The sequence below is a fragment of the Medicago sativa genome, chromosome 5 (genome assembly GCF_051527215.1).
Source record: "Medicago sativa cultivar Bolivia chromosome 5, Bolivia_mono, whole genome shotgun sequence".
NCBI lineage: Eukaryota > Viridiplantae > Streptophyta > Magnoliopsida > Fabales > Fabaceae > Medicago > Medicago sativa.
In genome coordinates this window covers 6,563,772-6,586,474 of record NC_140753.1, presented here as the reverse complement: position 1 = coordinate 6,586,474, position 22,703 = coordinate 6,563,772, and the positions used below count along the sequence as shown (strand labels likewise).

At 30.6% G+C, this 22,703-nt stretch overlaps 1 protein-coding gene across 1 annotated transcript; it reads right to left on the bottom strand.

Moving 5' to 3' along the window:
- Nucleotides 1-4,012: 4,012 nt before the first annotated feature.
- LOC146919557 (two-component response regulator-like APRR2) lies at nucleotides 4,013-10,186 on the bottom strand. The gene is made up of 12 exons (XM_085712978.1): nucleotides 9,958-10,186; nucleotides 9,204-9,404; nucleotides 8,445-8,524; nucleotides 7,935-8,001; nucleotides 7,646-7,692; nucleotides 7,350-7,427; nucleotides 6,731-7,267; nucleotides 6,162-6,302; nucleotides 5,775-6,047; nucleotides 5,575-5,643; nucleotides 5,179-5,226; nucleotides 4,013-4,792 (listed from the first exon to the last, which is right to left on the bottom strand). The coding sequence occupies exons 2-12, from the start codon at nucleotides 9,331-9,333 to the stop codon at nucleotides 4,631-4,633; spliced, it is 1,632 nt and encodes a 543-aa protein (XP_085569104.1). The 5' UTR covers nucleotides 9,334-9,404; nucleotides 9,958-10,186; the 3' UTR covers nucleotides 4,013-4,630.
- Nucleotides 10,187-22,703: the final 12,517 nt, after the last annotated feature.

The window sequence follows — 22,703 nt, the reverse complement described above, 5'->3', positions numbered from 1 at the left end:
AAGATAAATAAAAATTTCTAATCAAATCAACGCAAATTTAATTTTAAAAATAATCAAATAAAGTTCAATTTAAAACAAGAAGAAAAAAATTAATTATGTATAATAAGAAATCTATCTTAAAAAAGTATATTAAATGTAGTTTATAATAAAAATATATTTTTAAGATTCTTTCATGTAAATATCTTTTTCTTTCAAAAAAAAGATTCTTTCATGTAAAATGTCAAATATTCTTATGATATAATTTGGTGCTATGTAATTTAAATAATAGAATATCTTCGTGGAAATATTTATGTGTTTATGTAAAAAAATTGTCTTTACATAATATACTTTTAATCATGTTATGTTATATTTTTAGGCTTAATCGCACTTTTAGTCCTGCAGTTTTTCAATTTGACAAATTTGGTTCTCCTATATTTTATCGTGTGATCTTGGCTCCCAACATTTAATGTCTTTTGTTCCCTATTTTATAATTGATGTGTCCAATTTTAACGATGAAGCATGTCCATATGTTTGTCGGTGGGTTTACTTCAGAAGGATACACAACTTGAAATTAAACTTTTTCTTCTCTTTTTATTTTAATATTTTTTAGGCTAGTTATCCACAAACAAATCTACTTGCTCTAATTTGTCACCCCATTTTGCTTTAACAGCTCAAAACCATTTGTCAAACAAGTTTATGCTGTGATTTTTATTGTCTAGGGATAGCCCTGGAATTACACTTACAGAGGGTGACATCCTTATAATTTTCTTCATTTTTTTGAAGGGTTATAATTTGGGTCTTGCTAACATAAATTATTATTTAAACTCTACCTTTTTCGTATTTTTAGCCTCATGACATTTTGGCTTTCTATCTATAAAGAAAATGGATAGTTAAGCAATTCCATTCTCTCTAGCTTTATTGGAATTTTAGATTCTATTAAAAAAAACAAAAAATGGATGTTAAAAAAGCAATGTATTTCTTGTATTTCATATTCCTTTTCGTCGATTATTTTATGACATTTTTTGTTAAGCTGAAATGTAGATGCATTCTGGTTTGGGGGGATATTAGAGATAAGTTTGTTAATAGTTAGTTTAGATTTAGTTATGTTAGTTATCATCGTTAGTCGTTATCTTCTTATTTTCATATATGGACTTGTATGTATAAATATATGCTTCATTGTATTCATTATTATTAAATTGATCAAATCATCAATAATACTTGTTCATTGGTTTTTATATTTTTCTCTCACTCCCGAGTTCTTTGAAGAATTGTAATTGATTTCGAAAAAAGAATTCAAAATCTGATTTGTTCCAAGCAGTTTTCACAAAAAAGACATCTTAAGATGTTCAATAATACTACTCCCTCCGTCCCGGTTTAATTGACCTACTTTGGTTTTTCACACAGATTAAGAAAAGTGTATAAATAAAGGGGAAAGTGGAATATATTGTATTGGGAATGATAAAAGTAGTATTATTTAGTGTTATATTGTATTGGGAATGATGAAAGTTGTATTGAAAATTGAAATGAGTCAGTTATTTTGGGACACTTTTTTTTAGAAAATAGGTCAGTTATTCCGGGACGGAGGGAGTATTTGGTTTGTGCAATTTCTAAAAAAAAAAGGCTAAAGTGAAACTTTGGCCCCCTATCTTTCAAAAAGTTGCGATTTTGGCACCCTAAGTTTGAAAACTACAATTTTGGCCCCCTATGTTTTAGCCCCTTTGCATATTTGGTCCTTTTGGTCAATTTTGACCAAGTCAACGCATACGTGGCATGCCACGTGTGTAATTAATTAATTAAAAAAATAAAAAATCGAAAAAATCAATTTTTAAATTAAATAAATGAAAAAAATATTAAAAAATTCTGAAAAAATGAAAAATAATAAAAAAATATTAAAAAATTCTGGAAAAATGAAAAATAATGAAAAAATTTAAAAATTTTCCAGATTTTAAATTAAATAAATGAAAAAAATAATAATAAACAATTAAAAAATAAAGAAAAAAATCGAAAAAAATAATGTCAAATTTTCCAGATTTTTTAAAAAATTCGAAAAAAATAAGGAATTTTTTTTAAAAAATCTGGAAAATTTGACATTATTTTTTTCGAAATTTTTTCAGAATTTTTTTCGAAAATTTTTTTTCAAATTTTTTCCAGAATCTTTTACAGAATTTTCTAATGTTGAAAATTTGACATTCTAAAGGCGCAAGGAAATGAAAAAAGTATACACAAAAACACCGACGAGAATACAACTTGGCCACAAATTTGGTACATATTTCTTCTTTAGGAAAATGAATGTTTCCATGACATTACTTTTTCGAATAAGTGATTCTTGGAATTGTCCATGAATTTTTGTGAAATTTTTTTCGTTTTTTTAATCATTTTTATTAATATTTTTATTTTTCAAGAATTTATTTCGTTTTTTTGTAATATTTTTTCGTTTTTAAATTTTTTTTTATTTTTTCAAAATTATTTAATATTTTTTATTATTTTTCATTTTTCCAGATTTTTTTATTATTTTTTTCATTTATTTAATTTAAAAATTGATTTTTTCGATTTTTTATTTTTTTAATTAATTAATTACACACGTGGCATGCCACGTATGCGTTGACTTGGTCAAAATTGACCAAAATGACCAAATATGCAAAGGGGCTAAAACATAGGGGACCAAAATTGTAGTTTTCAAACTTAGGGGGCCAAAATCGCAACTTTTTGAAAGATAGGGGGCCAAAGTTGCACTTTAGCCAAAAAAAAATTATTGATTTATTGTTTAATTTGGATATGAATACCCCTAACTTTAACCTAGTAAATTGTAATCATAATTTTTTGTGGATTTGCAGTTTTAAATAACTTTAGCCATGTAATCGTAACACCGGAAGAAGCATATAGAGACTTATAAGTTATAACATAGGATGCAATACCATTACTCAAAAAAAAAAAAAAAAACATAGGATGCAATACCTCTAATTTTATCACTCTAGTTTTATAGCGAGAGAACTCCAACTTTTCTCTAAACTTTTTTCTCCTTGTTCATCGAGAATGGGTGGTTTTAGTTCATTTTTTAACCTAGAATCAATCACCCTTCTACATCTTTTTTCTCCTTTTCCTTCGATCTAAATAAGTGGTTTTCACGTATATCAAGTTTTTCATTTTGTGTTTTTTGTGATTTCATCGTCTAAGTGCGACGTTGTGTTGTTCGTCGTCTTATGCGGCGTTTGATTTCGCGTCTTTATCGCGGTGTACGTTTAGTTTTTATTGAAAGATCGGCATCAGTCAATTACAAATTCAACCAATGATTTGGCTGTCAACGTTGCAGATCCGGAAGCATGGGAATTTCCGTGACTTACGTTTTATCATATTATTTGTAGGCTTTTTGCCGTTGTATGCTATTAACTTGGGTGCTATTAGTTTGTTGGCAGATTCACCCTCTACGTTTTTAGCGATGTTTGTATCTTTAGCGATGTTTGTATCTGATGTATTCTATCGATTTGAATGAATGAATATCATTTTATTTTTGTAAAACAAAAACATAGGATGCAATTTTATTTGATTTGTGTTTGTTCTTTGTCCTCCAATTTGTGATGTGTTAATTTGTTACATTTGACTAATATGTTCAGAATCTTTATATAGGCAAGAAAGGGATACTAATCAGCTTTGTGTAAAAAAACTTCAAATGGCAAACAAATGTGAGATGATATCACAAAAGAAGCTAATTTTATTTTTCATTCTGCTTTGGTGATTTGATATGGATTATGAGTTCTGTTATTTTGAAAAACTGTTAAAAGACAAATCGAAGAAAACAAAGGCTAACCTCATAATTGTTACTACATGCTATCTTTAATTCTGATTTTAGCTAAGAGCTAAAATAATGAAATTGGTAATGAGGGACAAGTTAGTGCCTGTTTGAAATAGCGGTGGAATAGCATTTATCGCGGCCCGAGGCGTTTTGAACGTGAAAATACAGAAGCTACCTTTTGTAGCTTTTGTCCAAACGGCGTTTTTTTCCACTCCCACCGCTGTGGCAAACACACGCTTAGTATCCGCCAAAGACTGGACTCATCAATCAATCATCATTAATTCATTCACAATCAAAACATTATCCTACTTCCTACCTAAACTTTCCATTATTAGATAACTCTACTAGGCCCCCTATCCAACAACACTAACACAAAAAAGATAGGTACAAACTTCAATTGATGGTCACAATCTCCATCAATTTTTTGTATCTGAACTTATTTTCAACCACATGCAACATTTTTGCACTAAAGCTTCAATTCAACAAATGTGTGGCCAGTTTTTAGCTACCAATTTTTTATTTATTTTTTTGGTTTTAGCAAGTGGCAATAGATCATCATCCATGTATGTAATCTCCATTTGTTGCATGCATCATTGTATGTCATTTCCCAGAAGCTACATAAGGTGTCCGTGTTATGGTAGGGACCACAGGGGAAAAATAACTGGTCCCAACTTAATCTAATCTACCATTCTGGTTGGTTGGAGCCTAAGAGGGTAAAATTGAGAGATACAAGATTATTACAACAGTCCATATGGCATTGGCCCATGCATGTCTGCCAGCAAGTTTGTCTGTCCACCACCCACCACCATCCACAGTAACTAGCACTGTTTGGTGGGACCCATTTGAGTCATGAACAACAAGTCAGCATGGTCTAGAGCCCTTGCTCTTCTTGCTAAAAGGAATGCCTTGTTTAGAAAGTTCATCCAACACACTATCCATTGAAGGAGGTTTGAGGCCTATAGGTAAAGGTAGCCATGGCTTGTTTATTGCCTCCTTTACAGCCTTGTCCACCACTTCCTCTGCCTGCATCAATGAATATAACACATTCCAAATATCGTTAGAACAAGAATCCGGTTCAAAAGATAACAAATACAAAAAACGCAAAGAAAGAACGCGAGATTTGATCGCAGAGTGTCCAACTATAGTGCGGCTGCAGAACCTTTCTATTATTCAAACTTAGGATTTTAAATATTTGTTAGAACATGAGATTTGATCGTGGAGTTCAACCAATTGTATCAATTTTACAATATTACACCTAAACCGTTAATGTTACAATTGTTACTCAACTAGACAGACAGTATTACACACCAATTAAGGGTCGACCACATTGTAGGAACGGTTATTGACTTGTCCATTGAGCTATACTATTAATCAAGTTGAAGGAAACATAAAGGGAAGAACTGCATTACCGGATAACTATAATCCACTGCTTTAGCGTTGTGCATCCCAGCCATATTCTGCAGTTTGATGAAAATATCTAATCAAAATTACTTTGGTAAATAATTTGAAGTCTTACATATGATGTTTTTCGGAAATTAGTCCCTGTTTAAATTCAAGTCATTTTAGTTTTTTGAGAAGACTAAAAATGTTTTTCGTCGAACACAGACATTAAAAATGGATTGAATTTAAATAGATATTAAAACAATAGAAGCACTATATGTTCAAAGACAACATGAAAACATATTTTAATCCTATCTTAAATAACTAGCAAAGATAAATTATATACACATGCTTGAATTAACTATTGGCATATAAAAATATCATAGTGACATTCACAGAACCAAGTATTCAATTTGCTGACTTACTTGAGTGTAAGGGATACAATGAGTTTGAGGTGGAGGCAACATTGGGTTACCCCATGCATCCACATGCACCTGAAAAATCAGTTATTTCATATCAAACTGCATCCATGATTTCTACATCACAGGTCACAAAATCACAAACAAGCCATACATATGAACGGAAAAAATGTATATCCTGCTTTGATTTCGGATAAAAAGATTACCCCTGGCGGATATGGCTTCCAATGCCAACTTTCTGTAGGCTGCCATAGAGGATAACCCGGAGGACTCCAAATCGGTACACCAGCTGTTTGACTTCCGTGTTGGCCCCACATAGGATATGCAGGAGCTGGAGGAAAGGTGTGATTAGAATGATATGGTGGATAGGCCATAATCGGTCTTTGCATACAATAGTTCCTTTGCATAGGATCTCTTCGATTTGGCCATTTTCGATCTTCGTCCGTGTGGATGATCTGTCTCTTGTGCATTCTATATTTCTGTTCAACAAAAATCTATTACTAAATCTTTACGCAAGACCATATATATGTCATTTTTATTTATCATTACCAGAATAGTGATAGATACATATAACTAGCAAACAAAATAATTACCTGAAGATGGCTTGCCACATTATGCCTTGTCAAACCGTCGACTTTCATTAACTCCAATATACGAGAAGGAATGGCTTGATCAATACCTAGATGTTCCACTGCCTTCACAAATTTTTTGTGCAGCTCAGCGGTCCAGTCTACCTGAACCAAAACCAAGAACCAGAAGTGTAATCAGATAATCATACTAATTGATCTTCTATACAGCCAAAAAAATATATGATGTTCTAACCGGGAAAAATAAGGATATGCAACGAACTACACAAAAATAATATATTATGTTCAAGAAACATTTATTACATATGCTTTCTTTAAGAACTCAAAGCATGCAGATGCATCATGTTGGGAATATTGACCGGTTATACAAAACTTTGGAAATAATTTGTATTTATGTACCATCCTAGTGCTATAGATATCAACTTCATGAGCGTGTGTATGCAAATGGTACAGAGAAAGAGGAAGGAGAAGGGTAGCGAAGGTATTAATGTCAGCATTTTGCAACTAAGAGACAAGTTTACATTCATACAGTCATAGTATATGATAAGAAGAAACAATAGTCATTGCATCCTTACTTTCATCTTCTTCCGATTAGCTTTATTCTCACATGGATCGTTAACAGCACGTGTTTTATTTGGAGATGTATTACCACCAGCGTTGCCGAGAAACTTTTTATTCTGTGGATTCAATGAAGCCCCATTCTCACCCTTGGAACCGTTGGCAAAATCTTCTTCCGCCTTAATCAGAGGTTTCGTAGGTTGAGGAGAACTTTCAGCGTTCAAATTCTCACATGAAGTTTCGACAAATTTACATTCACCACCGTCATGTTCCCCACTTTCTTTTTCTATTGAGCAATTAGTCTGCTCATGGCAATCACCATCATCCACTAACCTTGCCCCTTGTTTTAATTGAGGAGTCGAAGGAGCCGGATATTTATCGCTTGCCGTCGAATTCTCATGTTCATTATCACTAAACTTGGACACCTTATCTAAATCTATTGATATTGTACTTTCATGTAGTGCGTTGTCTGTTTGGAGCTGCAACATGGACTCTACAGATTCTTTGACCGGTTTAAGCGATTCAGACAGAGCGCTTGCCTCGGCATTGAATGCCTGATTGATTGAATTCAACAACTTTAGAAACTATTTTGCCTATATAATGTTCATAGTAAATGCAAACATAATATTACCAGACCTTGTGAACAACATGCTGCCAAATATTTTTCAGCTTGTCCTCAGAAAGTGGTTTAGTGAGGAACTCAACTGCACCAAGCTATAAACAGAAAAAATGCATTGAAGAGTCAGCACGTATGCATCGAAAATCAGGAGGACGGTGTGAAAATGTAATCTATGTCTATCTAAAATGAGTTAAAAGATAACATGTCCATAAAATATTGAATTAGAAAACAATGCAAAAACTAGTTTCATTGTACTGCTAATTTTAAGAATATTGAGCTACACATCACTAGGATGTCATAACCAAAATCTTACCGCAATGCACTTCATCATTGTGTTTATGCACTGACTATTCGAAGTCACTACATGAAAAATTGCAAGTATCATGGTTAGAAAGTTAACAGCGTATAAAATAAAAGAAAGATGAATTTACAAGTATCACTAATTCTAATACTGAATATAAGTGACAGTTAAAATTGGATTTGAAAGGAATATTTGCCTTCTTTCAACTTCTAGGAAGTACATTTTGGTTACTAGTAAACACCCTCAACATGGATGGATCTTTATATGAGAGCAGACAAATTAGGCTCGGTTGTGTACTTACTAATAGTTGGCAAGTCCTTCGCATTCTCGAGAAATTTGAAACCTCCATCAGGGCAGCTTATACTCACCTGCAACTCAGATGGACGCACGAGGTTATAAATCATATGATCAAGGCAGAGCAATTTTAACTATTTAAAAGAGATCAATTACAGTATATATCTTATATTGTCGGGAAAAAAGCATTACAATATACTACAACTTGGACAGAGTGAAACAATAAATGCCATGATAAATCCGAGTAACGCATAAGATGAAAATTGACTTCACTCACTTAATACTAGGTTTTCACAAATTGAAAGACAAATGAATCCTTTGCAGAAAGTATCTTTTAGAGCCTAAACTTCTGCAGGACACAAATATAATCAAGAGAACCGTCAAGTTCTCCATATTCACATCATTTTAATTAGCCTACTAGACAAAATCCTTTTTAGTTTATTTTTTGCTTAAATTTTGCAGCTACAGTATACATAATGATTTTCTGTCATTTCTGCGGAAAATGAAAGTTCATTACCTCCACTATGGCAACATGGAAGCATTTGGGACTACTTGAGATTGCTGACAAGGCTTCATTCTCATTGTAGAACGTAGAAACTGTATAGAAAAGTGAGGCTTACTTGACAAATTAAAGAAATAAACAACTACTATGTATAAGAAACTTAAAAAGCAAGAGACACAAAACAATACCACAATAAAGATAAAATTAAACTAAGGTTGGTTCTTAAGATATAAATTAATTAAACTTAGTGATAAATACACATCTTCTGCAACCAACTAATACATATTCGCATGGAAACTAAAAGGTCACAAAAATCCAAATGCACATAAATAGAATAAATTCAGTTTTCCACGATAAAGTCGGAATCATGACAATTCTTTTATCCACATTACCTTTAGAATTTGGACCACTTTTCATTTTTTTTAAACACTCAGAACATACAATTTAATCTCAAAGCAGAATTTTAACACCTTTATAAGCCCTCTAGAGTCAAATTCCACACACATGTGCTAAGATCAAGCATCAAAAAAAGGCTAAAAGAATTTTTTTATTTCTTTTAAAAAAAAAAGTGTTGTATGAATTTTTCTATTTTACAACATGCAACTAAAACCACAGGCCACAAATTTCCAGAGAACCATATATCATAAGGACTATTGAAAGAAGTGCCACTTTACAAGATGCCATTCTATTGAAAAGAGGGGACCATCTTTACTAAGGAAAGTGGCAAAGAAGTGAGGCAAGCCAAACGAAAAATATGGGATCAATTTGTTTTACCATTATAGTCCATAGATTCAAGCTTTGTTCTTATTTCAGAAGCAGAATTGTTGTCTCCTTCAAGGAGAAGAACCCTAAGTCCTTTTGGGAAATCTTTCCATCCTTGTAAATCATTGGCAGTGCAAACCATAGCTGGTTTGGCATCCTTTTTCTAGTCCTCTACACAAGTAAGCAGATCAATACCAATCTGTTCTTGTTCTTCTGCAAGATCCATGAGATCACAAATTAATTAAAGAAGCTACTAACTATACTTTAATCTAATAATACATAACACAAAAAACTAAAAAAACAAATAAAATAAAAAAAAAAAAAACAGAAACTCTATTGAATAAAAAAATTAACTTTATTCACATGGTAAAATAAACATAGATAATGTAGAATACTAACATGTTTTTTGAATTCAGATCATGCATTTCTTAAACAAAAGATAATAAAAAACTGTACTTTAATTGGTAAACTATAAACTAAAGATCTAATATGAAGCAAAGTAAAGAACTTTTTGAGACAGAATAACAAAGTAAGAAAAACCCAGTTAAGATCTTGTGGAGAAAACTCCAATAACACCACAACAAGACAAAACTAGCACAAAGTTGTAAACTTAACATGACATGCACACGTATCATAATCAAAACAACAACAAAATAAAACAGAAAAACAAAAACAAGTGATTTCTCCAAAAAGAAAGAGAGAATGAACATGCATATGAGAAAGTAAGAAGCATTTCTTCATCTATGTATGTATGTTGAAATAATACCTTGGCTGAAAAGAAAATGGCCCACGAATTTGTATTGGTGAAGTTTTGGTCTTTGTTAATTTAGTTCATTGATTGATAACAGAGAAAGTATGAAGAGAGAGAGAGAGGTAAAGTGCAGCGCGTTGAAGGGTGTCTGTGACTTCTGAACAGTCACATTCGTGTAGAGAGAGAGAGAGAGAGAGAGAGAGAGAGAACCACAAACATATGCAGAAAAAAAGTAACATCTCATAATGATCAATCAACTTTTCTTGCGCTTAATACATTTTTCAACCTTCATTTTCCAAATTTACCCCCTCATTTTTTTATAACATGTCTTGACCGGTGTCCTCGTGACAATGGTTAAGAAATGTCCGAATAAAGATTTTGTCTTGAAAATTGCATAATTATTGCACAATTATAATACAAACATTTTTCAACCTTCATTTTCCAAATTTACCCCTCATTTTTCATAATATTGGAGACATCGAGGAATCGAACCTAAGTTATGGTATGTTTGGTAGTATATTAAAGTGTGAATTCTCGCGTTTCGATATCATTTTACCATGAAAATATAGAAGCTGCAATTATGGCATCAGCTTGAACGCGCGTTGAGTGGACTCTCACCACTAAAGCAGTTAGAGACTTATATGAACACAATTTTAAGTCTCAAATCTTAACTTTTCATCCTACTTTTTTTAATTGATTAAAATTCAGACCGTTGTTGTTTTGACCTTAATTGTTTCTTAGAAACACATGAAAATGACCAAAAACATCCAACGGTAGTTAACTACCGTTGACTTCAAAGTATAAAACCGATGGTAGTTAACTACCGCTGAGTTTTTTTTTATCATTTTCATGTGTTTCTAAGAAACAATGGATATCAAAACATCAATTCTCAAAAATCCATATGAAATTTCAACAAATTTACACTAGACCTAAATAAATCTTAACCAATAAGGCCGAGTGCAGACATGTGTATCATAAAGAGTGTGTAGATTTGAACTTTAACAATTCTCCTTTTTTTTTTAATGTCAAATTTTCTTACATCAGAATAACATTTTTGAACTCTTTAACATGGATTTTTCAACATATTCTCTTTTGTTGATTAAAACTCATATGAATCAAACAAATCATACAAGTTAATAATAAATTTGATAAGACTCATATGAGTTTACCAAAAGAAATTAAATGTGTTGGAATGCCTGTATTAGACAATTGCTAACATTATTCTTAAATTTTAATATTATGGGGGTTTATTACGAATAGCTTCAAATATGTTTTTTTATCAAGTATACGAAAAAAAATTAACGAAAAAAGTAAATAAACTTTTTTTATGAAAAAAAAGAGTAGATATGCTTTGTTTTTTGCTTTTAAAAAGAATGATTAGTCCTTCAAAAAAAATAATGATTAGTGCTTTCTACAAAAATCATTCAAAGATTAGAGTAAAAAAAAAATGTTTGTCTACTAAAATCACAATTAACCATTCCATCTACACACAAGTTCCATAAGCAATCACCACTGCAATTCTAATGATGAATAACAACCCACGTAGTTCTTGTTTCAATTTCGATCAGCAATAATATTCATCCAAATATGGAAAACTTACATAAAATACGCATGTGCTATTATTATAAATAAAAATAACAAAAGTTATTACAAGACTAATCAATAAGATTGTTCATATGTGTTGACAAGGATCATTTAATCTAAAGTTATTTTTCACATCTTTTCGACATTCCTTTGTTATTAGTGAAATGTTATTAGCCTATTCTCGTGAAAAAAGGATTCTAATTTTCTCAGCATGATTTTGTTTTAGCCTATGTAATGTGATGCTAAGTGAATTAATTTACTAAGTCCTAAATCAAATTAGCCCCACCACCCAAAAAGATACACAAAAGTATTTTTTGGCCCCGGGTAAAGTATCCTCTTGCTCATAACAACTCAAAAGATAATGATCACTTTGCTAAATCAAAATGCCAATAATTACTAAAAAAAATGATATGACTTTTGACCCTCCTTTAATAGTGTTTTACTTTTCCTATTTCGTCCCATGTGCTAATTGTTTGTGATCGTGATGTAAAATTCAATAGTGAGCCATTGCTAAGGGAGCTTCCCTTTCTCCACAAAATACCAACAGACTTTTCTTCGACTCTAAATTACAACTAATTACGTCTCATATAGACAATTACCAGTATATAAATTGACCCTCAAGGTGCACATTAATTTTTCATAATATGCCAATAAACTCCTGAAGTTGATTTATTCAACGAAAAAAAAAACCCCTGAAGTTGATGGACGCAATGTTTGGATAAATATGCGTCACGTATGACATATACAAACCCGATAAAATAAGATTGAATTTTAATTAGTATTTCTAACTAACAAAATATTATTTAATTAATATTGTATTTTAATTAATTGTAAAAGGAAAAAAAATATTTTAGGGAAAAAATATATTTTAAGTTAAGCATGTACTAAGCAATAAGCACACGCCAAATATATTTTACTGACTTATCTTTCTTTCAAGGGGATGATCTTTATATTTGGATGCGTCGTGGTATCGATGGCCATTCCAGATTTTTGTTTATGTCCACTTGTTGGTGGTTATGGCACTCTAGGAATAGCTTGTGTATGGCAAACGAGGTTGTTTCTCCCTTTTCTATTCGGATGTGTACCTATGCTAATCTTCTAGCGAAGGGCTTCCTCAAGCAGGATCCAGTTTCACTCATGCGAGTGATAAAGTGGAACGATAAGGGTGATAATGGCATGATCTTAAATGTTGATGGCAGTAGCCTTGGCAATCCTGGTGTCTCTGGTTTCAAGGGTTTGCTTAGGAATGAGGAATTAGCCTACTCCTACTAACCGACACTGGTAGGGTTTCTTTTTCTAGATAGTTTTTCTGTTTTTTTGCCCTCCTATTGTAACAAAAAAAAATACCAACGAATAAAAGTCATGGATTGGAGAGTTGCTTAAACATGTCTAGATGGTAGTTAGTTCGTTAATTAAAATGGAAGTTAATTTAAGGGTTAAATATGTTTTTGGTCCTTATAAATATACCATCTTTTCGTTTTAGTCCATCTAAAATTTTCCTTCAACTTTTAATCCTTATAAAATTTTCAATCTTCACTTTTGGTCCCTCTTTTAAAGTAAACTCAAATTTAGAATTCATATTTTTTAATAAAATTTTGCAAAAAAATTGATAATATTATAAGAATGTCTCCAAAAAAAATTATATTTTTTTAACAAAACATGAATTTAATATGAACTTTTATATTTTTGACGGTTAAAAATTCATATTTAATTTATGTTTTGTTAAAAAATTCTAATTTTTTTGGGGAATTTTTTACAATATTCTACACATTTCTGCACAATTTCATTAAAAAATACAAATATTAACTTAAAAATAGGGAACAAAAGTAGTGATTGAAAATTTTATAAGGACTAAAAGTTGAAGGAAAATTTTAGAGGGACTAAAACGAAAAGTTTGTATATTTATAGGGATCAAAAACATATTTAACCATTAATTTAAGAGCAAATTGCATTTACCTCCCCTAAGGTTTTATTAAAAGACACTCACATCCCCTCTAGTTTGAACAAAACATTCACCTCCCCTCGTGCTTTACTCTGTTAATCACCGTTTACAAATTTTTCATCTTCAATACCTCTAAAATTCAAACCCATTTTCTTTGTTTCATTTGCTTCTTCATCTCTCTCTACACTTGAACTTAATCCATTACATTTTTCCACGTCAAAGAATTGTAACATGAGAAGATGAAAGAAAATTTTATTTTAAATTGGTAGATTCATAAATGAATTGGTGAAAACATGATACACCAATTAGTAGAAAAAATTGTTTGAGGAATCTTGCTATAGATGCTTTGACTTTATTAATAGGCAGGTTCAAATTTCTTTAATCTCGGATAGTATCTCCCTACCAGCATACAATTCCTACCAAATCTCATTAAATTTCAGATACAAGCTAGGGTAATTCAATTTGTTTTCTTACGGTGAGTTGGGGATTTCTTTCTGTTTGGATTGAAGATATGGGTTAATTTAAACTTTAGAAAAAATAAAAATATAAATGGAAAATGAAAAGTTGCATCGATGGTTATAGAAAATATTCACTCCCCATATAGTGTATCACTGAATAAAACAATGGGAGTTTCAATCAAAAAAGAAGAAGAAACAATGATAATATTTTGGATTTTTGGTTTTAACAGAAACAAAACGGTGTTAAAGTGGGAGGGGTCTCAATGTCAATTGCAAACATAAATAAGGGAGGTAAATGTCAATTTAAAAACAAGAAGGGGTGGGAGTGTATTTTAAAGAAACCTCAAGGGAGGTGAGTGCAATTTCCCCTTAATTTAATTGTATGTACTCATCACAAGCTCCTGTTTCCACCTCACGTACCAATCGCTCAGCTCACTACAAAGCTTGTAATGGCAAGTGGCAACCATAAAAGAGGTGCACGCAAGGAATCTAACCAGTTTTAATGGGAAATTGACTATAGAGTATAAAAAAGACATTGCATCATTGTATTAGTGCAATGTTTGAACCTCGGATATCCTACTTATTCATCTTAAAATATGAACTCTAACTATTAGACTATTTGATAAAAAAAAGTACAAATATCATTCATCCTTTCATAATACAACCACCAATTTTTTATCCACTTTCAAGTGTATTTAACAATTGTTTACTTATAAATTGTTAATATAACTTGTATCAAAGATGAGTGGATATGTTCAATGAAATGTGAATTCGAATAGAAAGTGCTAATGCTCTAAATAAGTCTGGTTAGACATTGAAATGGCTAAAATATCCTTAAAATGAATCATAATTTCAATTGCACCTAAAGTCATTTCAATTGTTTTTCTCCGTCTCAAAACACATATTCATCGTGAAATGAGTTTACTGAGTCAATATAAATAAACTAAGTATGTGGACGTAAATTGAGTTTACGTAACTTACACACACATTTTATGTATAATGAATACGTAAACTATTTATATGTACAAGAGCAATTTCGCTATTATGAAATTTTAATTAAAATTGGGTATAATTGAAAATGTTTTCGGTGTGACTGGAAATTGTCTACTCCAAATTGTTTATTGTTTCATTTCACATATCTTTGCGATAAATAATTAGGGATAATTTCAAAAAAGTAATAATTAATATTGTTCTGAACTCTAAATATAATTAATAAAGTTTAAAAAAACTTTCTAAAAATGATACCTTTTTTTTGACAAATTCTAAAAATGATACTTTTTTTTTGAAGAAGCTAAAATGAAATTTATTTAAAACACAAAATAATCCTAGCAAGCACAAGGAATGTTAGGCTAGGAGACTTAAAAAGCAACATACAATGGAAAAGTGTGCCGTATATAAGCGGAACACCCAAAGAAACACCCATACAAACAAACCAAAAATACCCTCCACTAAGGGCCCTCGAAACCAATAAAAAACTAAACACCAAACAAAGAAGTCGTCTCCAAAAACCAAAGTCTAAACGCCTGCGAAATAGCAGAAACAATCTTGTGCCAAACCGTTGAAAAACCTCTCCAAAATAACCATCAAACTTACTAAAAACTCATGTAACCGCACCTTAAACAAGCCACACCGTCTAACATGAAAACCCCATCAACAACAAAACTCATAGAAGAAAAACCACAAAGAACATAACCACCACTAGCCACCACAAGCACCACCACCAAAACTACCATTAACCACCACAAAAACCACCATTAATCGTAACCAAAAACCAGCACCAGGCACCACGAGCATCACCACCAAAAACCAACACCAACCACCATGAGCATGAACCAAAAACCACCACAAAAGACGCAGTATCAGCATCACCATGAAAACCACCACGAAGCACCATAAACCAACACAACTAAAAAAACAACCTACGAACTCCTCAATATCATCACCAAAAACAAAACTCACGCGAAGTCATGTTAACCGTGTTTCAAACCAAAAAAATAAAGAAACCTAGCACCAAAGGACATGTACACCAAGGGTAGTGACTAGTGACACGTGAATAATACAAACGGTGGTATGTACTTTTCTTTTTGGTTGAACAAGCAAAAAAAATTGCAAACACAAGGAAACACGTAAGTAATGAAAAGAATTAAGAAAAGCCAAAAAGAATCAATAGCACCAAGAATCAATAGGAAAAAAGAATCGTATATGTAGAACGGAAGTGACAGCTAGAACCGAGAACTCAACAGAACCAAGAAGGAATCAATCGAAAAAGAAATTTCGATCACCACGGCTAGACCTAGAACAAGAAAGACGTGAAAAACAAAGACTTTGGATCGCAACTAGAATGATACCATGTCACAAATTACGCTGAGAACCACCACAAAAAACTAGCACCACCACCACCACAAAACCCCTCCGAAAACCATCACAAACCACCTAAAAAACGCAGCAAACTAACACCACCATGAACACCAGCGATGGAGAAAACAACCGCTGAGAGAAACCGGTGGCCGAGTGATGCGGACGACCAAAGCCAATCATCGCACCACCAACGGTTGAATCTACATCGGGGCGGATATAGGTTGGATTGGAAGGCAGGAGGATGACGGTGGAGATCTAGAGAGAGGTCAGAGAGATGTTTTTAGGTCAACAAAAAATATTTTCCTTTTTTTTCTAAAAATGATACTTAAAAATAAACGGATTGAATATTTAATTATTTTTTTAACATAGTATTTGACAACAAGTTTGTTCCTAAATAACTTTTTTTAATGAAAAATCAAATAAACATTTCAATTAAATTTTGCAAAGAAATATGTGAATGTTTTTTTAAGGGATCTTTTAAGTGAAATGTCACGTCCAAAATTTATAATACACGTTTGACTCACGTGATAGGGATGGGTCCGTGACCTAGCTGATATAATATCACATGAACCTTGATTTGCCTTTGAAGCTTTTCATTTTAATTACTAGTAGTTGTCATTCTATTTTTATTGGCAATGACGATAAAAGGGTAAAAAATAATTAAGCAAAAGGTAAAATTGAAACAAACAATATTATATCAAATTATACACTATTTTTTATGTAAGGTCAAAATAATGTTTTTTTATAGTGTCTAAGATTGTTTTTCTATTGTTGTAGATTGCTCCTATTTTAATAGAATTTAACTAATTTTTTAATTTATAATTTAAGTAATATTATAAAAATGATAAAATAGTTTTTTTTGGTGATGACGGAGGTTTGAACCTCAGACCTTGCATATATATTATGCATTGTCCATACCAACTGAGCTAAGCTCACAAAGACAGATAAAATAGTTTAAATGAAGAGTAAAAGTGGAAGAAAAAATCCAAGCAAAAAAAAAGTATATTCCCTTTATATATTGGTGTAAATATTTTTTCACAGTTTTTTACTTCTACTATTAATAATAGGGTTAAATATGTTTTTTATATAACAACTTTTTGTTTGGGGGGAAATAGTCACTTTGGTCCATAAATGTGTAATGAGTAGTCACAATAATCCATTAATGAATCAAAATTTTAAAATAGTAGCTGATTATGCATTTCGTTAGTCAAAATAGTCTATAATATTGAAATGTTTCATTAATATTGTCACATTTATAATAAAAAAACATACGAAATTATCCTTTTAAAAAAAAACATACGAAATTATTATTATTGTCTCTAGCTCAACTAAAGAAAGAAAAAATATTGAAATTCTTATGTGAGACACTTTGATCGGGATTCAAAAACCTGATTCCTACTACATTTCACACGTGAGTTTCCAATCTCCATACATGCAAAGTAAGTAAATAATTAGACCAAACAAACAATTGAAGCTTGATGTTGGAGTACAGGTTTATTCCTGTTTTAGTGAGAACTGAGACAAGTTTTGTTTGCGATAAGGATAGGATACCCCACCCACATAAAGACTGTATTATTAGACACCATGAATATGATGCCAAATTACCAATATTACGTTACGTCATCATCATCCAAGTCAAAACAACTTATCCCAATTTAGGCATATAGATGGTAGATCAAATTGCATGACGTAGAGGAATTAAGATCAAGAAAAAATAAATGTTGAATCGTACATGGAACTGTTACTACAACCTACCAAACCTTAAATCGCCCATAGTTTCTTCTAACAATACCAACCGGTAGATAAAAACAAAGGACATTTAGTTATCTTGTCTCTAAAAAAATTAAAAACTAATTCATGCTTCTACTTGCGAATATAAGATAACTCTGTACCAACGGAACCAATTTCGACTAGTACCATATAAGATTGCTTTTGTTTTTATCTTTGAGATAGTGGAACCCCCACGTACAAAATATCATGATACCATAGTTATCTTTTGTTGTTCAATATTTTCAAAGGTTCTATCATTTTCATTACCAGCATTGAGACTAATTAAAACTAGAGATCAGATCCTTCTAGGACCAAGACACATACCCAAAATTCAAAAATATCGATCGCCTAGTTAAGGTGTCATTGTCCTTCAAGAGTTTATACTTTATACTTTTGAATTAAAAAGTCCTATCTGTTTGGTCCACTTCATTACTCCTAATTACTTTTCGTTTTCCACTTTGCTTGAGAACCACATTTATTTACTGTAACCTAGTACTAGTAATTGGTTTCCCTCATGTTCAATTATTTTAGGAAATTATTATGATCTTATACGGGTCAAACCTAATTACACTAGCTAATTGCCGTAATCCCTACTCTTGACGATGTAGTGGTAACTAGTATAACGACCCGTGCCAAGCACGAGATACATTTTATTTAAAATTCCTTAACAGGATTTACAAATAAATAAGTTTTTCAAATATTATTTGATTTTTTTTAGTTTGATCTCATTCTAAAATTTTGATATTATTTGGTACTTTATCTTCATATTTAAAATTAAAATAATAAATCACCGTTTATTGAGACCAAAAAAGTTACACTTTATAAGGATATAACTATTTTTGTGAGAGCGATAAAATAGTGAGTAAAAGTAAAACTATGCTTAAAATATAAACACACTATGAATAATTAATATATTCTTAAAAATTTATCTAATTAATAAGAGTTCAAATTAACTTTGATTTCTCAGTGAGTCAATATATTAAACACGTATGATTACATATGTTTTAATCTACCACTATGAATAATTTTTTTTTTATTTAATCACAATACTCTCTCGGATTTCAATTATAAAAAAATATCTAACTTCAAATATACTCAAATGCAATTATAAAAAAATAATCAAGTTGATAGTTATAAATACTTACCTAGGACTTGTCAAAAAAAAATACTTACCTAGGAGCAACGTAACTTAACTTTTGCCAACGAAATTGTCAGGGACGACCTTTTAAATTCATCAAAAGATAGAAAAAGAGTACATTCAAATCGATATCTCTTCAAAATTAATTGACAAATAATTAAAATAATAAGATGGATTGGCATGTATTCCAAAAAATTCTCTTAAATCTTAATTCATGCAAAATGATAATTATTATACAAAAGCCGTTTTTAATTTCAAATAATTTTTTCATAAAATACTAAGTCGGCTACATTCAGATAATTATTAATGTAATAGGCGTTTCGGTTAACATTTATACCGTACATTAAAAATTTTGTAGGTTACGAAATTATAATAAATAACTTGAATAAATTATATTTTGAATTTTGATTCGTTACACAATTACAATTACCTACTAATTATAATTTTAAATGTACTAATTAGTTTTTAAGGTTATATAATTTATTTTCATAGAAGAAAATTATTTGAAATAAAAAACGGCCTTTAATTTTTATATATATTTTAGAATTTATGTAAGTTTAAAACACAAGTAACTTGTAAATTGATAATCTGAAAATTAAAATATTTTTTCATTTAAGGGTCAATAGATATAACAATATTGATTTATTCAATTGAAAATAGTAATTCCATTGTCAATGACTCGTTACGAACTAATTGTGCAATCTCATTAGGTAAATCATGAGATGGATCACCCTACCATAATATCATAAGAATAAAAGTATCATACATTTGTTATTATTGTTTGTGTACAATAACAATTATACATTTCCAAAATAAATATAATATTCGAGCTTTGTAGTGTAAAAAAGGTTGAAAAAATACATACGACAATGTTGTTGGACTCAATAATGTCAGAACATGATTTATTAAGCAATCCAGAAACATCTCGATCAAATAAAACAAAAAGTGCACTTCCGCTATCATCAACTACTCGAATCTTGATTTTGAGTCTGCATCAAACGGTTTGATGTGTAAATAACAAACTTAAGAATAGTGCTTTACGCTAATTAAAATATCAACAAATTTAAGTTAGCATATACCTAGGCGTGACACGCACAACATGACGATCATACTTTTCACAAAAGTACATGTTAGAATCGGCATATACCTTTTTGTTGCATGAGCAAGCGGTGTACCACCATCCATCCTCATCGATAATCTCAACAATTTTTCCCAAGACAATAAAAGAGGTGCCCTGCATCACCATACAAAATAACATTATACTAAAAGACGTATAAACTTTATCAAGATAGATCGATAATAAAACAAAAAAACTTATTAACATTCTTCAACTCCTCAATACTGGTCCTAGGAGTAAGTTTGAGAAACTCCTCGTTTAGAGTTATGCGAGATGAATCTGGTAACTGGATCAATCTCGACGCAAGAAAATTTGTATTTGCACCAAGAAAGCTGTAATAAAAAGTATTTGTCAATAATATTATAATTTAATAAAAAAAATGTATTCAATAAATGAATCGTGCAAAAATGTTATATTAAAAAAAAATACCTTTTCCTAATGTTATATAAAAATGTTATATCGCAGTTTTAGAGAGTTTGACTTTTGTGTTGATTGTGAAATTCAATTTGTATTCGATGCGTGATGGTCTATACGAACCACTGTTGCAAGCAACGTCAAATGAGAAAATCGTGAACACCATTCCCTCTTGGAGTTGCTCCTTGAACTTGTAGATCAATGTTTTTCGTATAGACGCACCAATTCGATCACCTTAGATAATAAAGATTAAAACACTGTACTTTAAACAAAAAAATACAAAAAAAAAAACTAAAACGATATGAAAAAGAACTTTTCGATCCATTGGAACCAACTCCAAGGAAAATGGTAGTTTTTTACTTTTGTAGTCTTGAACAAACCAAACACGAACAACCCTCATAACCAATGTCCACGATTGTTTTCTTGGCGAAACATCAGAGAAGAAGTCGTGTTTCATAGACATCTTCCTTTGTGATAGAAAAAATTACAGAAACAACCAGAATATAGATATCAGAGAACCAGATAATAGATAAAGAATAGATATAATTTGTGATTGTTATTTACTCGTATCCCAAGGCGCTACTATTTATATAGAAAAATTGTACCATAACGGTTAATATCAATTAATTATTACTTTAACTGTTTTAAAATTAATATTAACAATGTCTTTAATTTTATAAAATGTGCATTAAATGATTGTATTATATTTCGAGCAATGCTATATCTCTAGAAAAATAACATCAATAATTCTTCAAGAATAAAGAGCAGCCAATCACAATGCACTATTTGCCACAATTCAAGGAGGTGTGGCTGAAAATAGGAAGTGAACAAATAAACCATCCAATTAAAACTTGACAACTGTGTCTTGAAAAATTCTTGATGATATTTTTCTAGAGAAATAACATTTTCCTTATATTTCATGTACCATACAAAAAAATTAACTTCATAACATTCGAAATCTAATAATATCTTGCAAATTTTTAAGTAATATATTTTTGTAACGAATAAAAATTAATTATACAACCTCAAAAACTAATTACTAAAATTAAATTTTTAATTAGTATGTTATTGTAAGTGTGTAACGGACCAAAATTTAAAATATAATTTATTCAAGTTATTTTATTTTATGCAACCGACAAAAATTTAATTATATAACAATTGAAATCTAATAGTAACTTACAAATTATTAGTTATTATATTCATTATAATTTTGTAACCTAATTTTTTTTTAATATAACGTATAAATGTTAATCAAAATACTAATTATATTAATAATTATTTGATTGTAACTTACCAAATTTTTAATGTAATAAGGTAACGTATGAATCTTAATCGAAACACTAACTATATTAATAATTATTTGTTTGTAACGTACCAATTTTTTAATGTAACATATAAATCTTAATCGAAACAATAATTATTTAATAATTATATTAAAAAACGGTTTTTAATAATAATTATTGTTATTAAGCTTCCATTAAAAATTAGAAGAAATTTTTGGAACAAATGCCAAATAAGATTATGATGAGGTGGACATCCTTGGAGGAGAGGAATCTTGGAATGGTGCATTTCTAAAAACTCTAAAATGTTAGTATAAAGATTCTCATGCAATCATGAATAATAATGCATGCAATCATAGAGTTTTACTTTTTTGTATCTTTATTATGATTCAGGAAAAGGAAAATATGTACTCTCTCTGATCACATTTATAAACAACTTTTGTTTTTTTAGATTCATTAAATAAGTGATGTATCTAGACTATATTAAGTTTTAGATACATCACTTATTTAATGAATCTGAAAAAGTAAAAGTTGCTTATAAATGTGACCAGAGGAAGTATACACGCCGCAAATAAAAGCTATACAGTGTGTAAATTAATGGTGACAAAAAGTTATACTCTCTCCGTACTGCAATAGATGACCTATTTGAAAATGTGTAATTTTGACCTAATTTACTTTGACCGTATTTTTCTATAAATAT